The sequence below is a fragment of the Haplochromis burtoni genome, unplaced genomic scaffold (assembly GCF_018398535.1).
Source record: "Haplochromis burtoni strain Fernald_Lab_line unplaced genomic scaffold, NCSU_Asbu1 Contig_313, whole genome shotgun sequence".
NCBI lineage: Eukaryota > Metazoa > Chordata > Actinopteri > Cichliformes > Cichlidae > Haplochromis > Haplochromis burtoni.
This window is the reverse complement of record NW_024582674.1, coordinates 483,155-485,643: the sequence shown is the minus strand read 5'-3', so window position 1 is coordinate 485,643 and position 2,489 is coordinate 483,155. Positions and strand designations below refer to the sequence as shown.

Sequence of the window (2,489 nt, the reverse complement as noted above, 5' to 3'; positions counted from 1 at the left end):
AAAACAGAAGGCGTGATGTGCAAAGAGAAACCTGACACGTTCATCAAGAAGTGCTCAGTGGCACAACGGCAGGAAAGATTCAACTCCTCTGAGAACTGATGCAGAGCAGAGTTCATCCGATGTACGATTTAAAAATCAGCTCGTATTTATTACTCTTTGAGAAGAGCGACCGCTTCGTTCTCATTTCCTGCCGTACGTGTTAAACACGAGCTCGTGTGCACTCGTGCCCCGTCAGACACGCCGAACCCTCATGTTGAAACAGTTTTTTCTCATCACGGATCAGTATGATGTCACATGGAGCAGACAGAAGCCCCACCCACCTGCTCTTCAAATACTTTGCAGCCAATCAAAAGAAAGTTATTTTAAAGGGGGAGGGACTAGAAGATGAGCCACACCTACAATCTGACCGTGTTTGTGTTTAACATGTAACCGATGAGAAAGTCGATTTCAGTCCCAGCGTGGACGTGTCGGCGCTGCTGAACTCACCGCTCTTCTTGACCCCGCCCTGCTGGTTGGCCTGCTGCTGAGCGTAGGCGGCGAGTTTGGTCATCAGAGGCTGCTTCTGCAGAACCTTGGCTTTCTTGGTAGGAGGCTTTCCCTGACAAACACAGACACACGGAGCCCGTCACACCTAACATCAGAAAAGTTCAAGGCAAAGTGTTCCTACACCCCCGTTACCTGCAGCCTGGCGAGGATGCTGGCCTTCTTGGAGTTGGATGAGTAGCTCCTGGAGCACGAGACGCTGCAGAAACGTTTGGTTTTGCTGTAGAAGGCGTCTCTGACGCCGACCATGCCGCACATCTCACAGGTCGCTGAGGAGAGCAGAGAGAGAGCAACTGAGGACGCAGATCGACCGACTCAGAAAACCAGGTCCTGATTCTAGACGTGAACTGACCCATGCCGGCCTTCCCGTCGGGGTACGTGTACACCTGACCGTTGGTCTTGATGAGCGTCAGTGAAGAGGAGGGGTTTAGCTGAGTGACCCCTCCTCCTAACTCTTCGTCCTCGCTGTCCTCGGGACTAGAGGCGCCGCTCCCCCCGCTGGACTCGGTGCTGCAGCTGCTCCGGTCCTCATCCAGACCGTCCAGCATTCCGAACGAGTCCCGCCGCTTCCGGGACTGACGCTCCACCTGAGGACGGAAGACAGTCTAAAGTCACAAAGACCCCAAAAAGCCATTGACCCCATTAAAACTGTATTTAATCCACAGAAACACAATCGTAACCACAAATATTTTATTAAATGTTCTCAGGTTGTAACAACAAAGATCTGTGAAGGTCATGAATATTCCTTCTCTGGTCCATCCTCTGACCTCTACCCATCATCACGTCGCAGCAGTGGGTTTGGAGCTCCTGCAGCGCTGCAGCACAGAGAGGCTGACTGACAGCACAAAGACAGAAGCCACAACACCGGGTCACCTCCAGGATTCCCCTCACTTCCGCTCACTCTGAGCCCCGACAGCGGGGTTAAACCTGTGCACCCCCCGCCCCCTCTGCCGCTGCCAGCATTAAATTCGGCGGCATTAAATTTGTGCAGCACTGCAGTCTGCTCCTGGAAAAGCCGTTTTTCGGTGCTGATCCACGGTGACGCTCCGCGCTCTGAATGTACGAGTATGTAGCGGGAAAAAGCAAAACGATAAACACGTTTACTTTTTATTTAATTAAAACGTGTTTACCGGAATACATGCATGCCGAATTAAAAAACATGTTGTCAGGTTTGTGAAACTTTTATAGACAACATCCAGTCCAATGTCTGTCTTTGGAAACAAGCAGCAAAACTAATACCGAAGGACTTTCAAAGGAGATCTGACACGAGATTTTGGCCATAACAGGTAAAGTGAATATAAATCTACGTTTTGGCCGGTTACATAACTACTCCAGTCTTTATATAGATACAGAATTAAACTCTGAGTTGACCTTGTTACCAACTGATGAAATTTATCTTACGTTTGAACATGTGTTTCTGTCAATGAACGAAAATATCTTAAATTTAACGATTTCTCAATGGAGTTTTGCTTTAACACTCAGTCCGCGGTCGCTTTTAAGCTGTCCCTAAAGCAAGCATTAAAAATGAAGGAAGACCCGCTTCCGGGCGGCTCGGGGGAGCCCCGGGACTCACCAGGTCTCTGGGGTTTTCCATCAGGTGGGGTCGTGAAAGGAGTACGCTCTCTGACAGCAGAACCCGCAGGAGCAATCATTAAAGACCAGCGGCAGACATGTCAACAAAACACCAACTGCTTCGCTGCGCAGGCGCTCGACAGGCTGACGCTGATTGGCTGAGGCTCCTGCTTCGTGTTATTTAATAAGAAATGATGAGTCCTCCAGGGACCCCTGCTGGTTTGACGGTGAAGCGCCAATAATGAGATAAATACGAACAGGTAAAACAAACAAAGTGTAGAAATAAACGGAACAAACAGCGTTCCGGTCGCCAGTACCGTCTGACCTGATCTTTAAACTAAAATCAGTTCTATGTGCAACTATATATATATATA

At 49.2% G+C, this 2,489-nt stretch overlaps 1 protein-coding gene across 1 annotated transcript in view; it reads right to left on the bottom strand.

The window, feature by feature from the left end:
- LOC102306174 (MBT domain-containing protein 1) overlaps positions 1-2,264 on the bottom strand; it is a gene marked incomplete in the record, with an annotated part of 13,433 nt that extends 11,169 nt beyond the window's left edge. Inside the window, 4 exon segments of the mRNA XM_014329725.2 lie at positions 487-598; positions 679-812; positions 896-1,130; positions 2,117-2,264. Of these exon segments, the coding sequence (XP_014185211.1) occupies positions 487-598; positions 679-812; positions 896-1,130; positions 2,117-2,137 (502 nt within the window).
- Between the last annotated feature and the right edge of the window lie 225 nt (positions 2,265-2,489).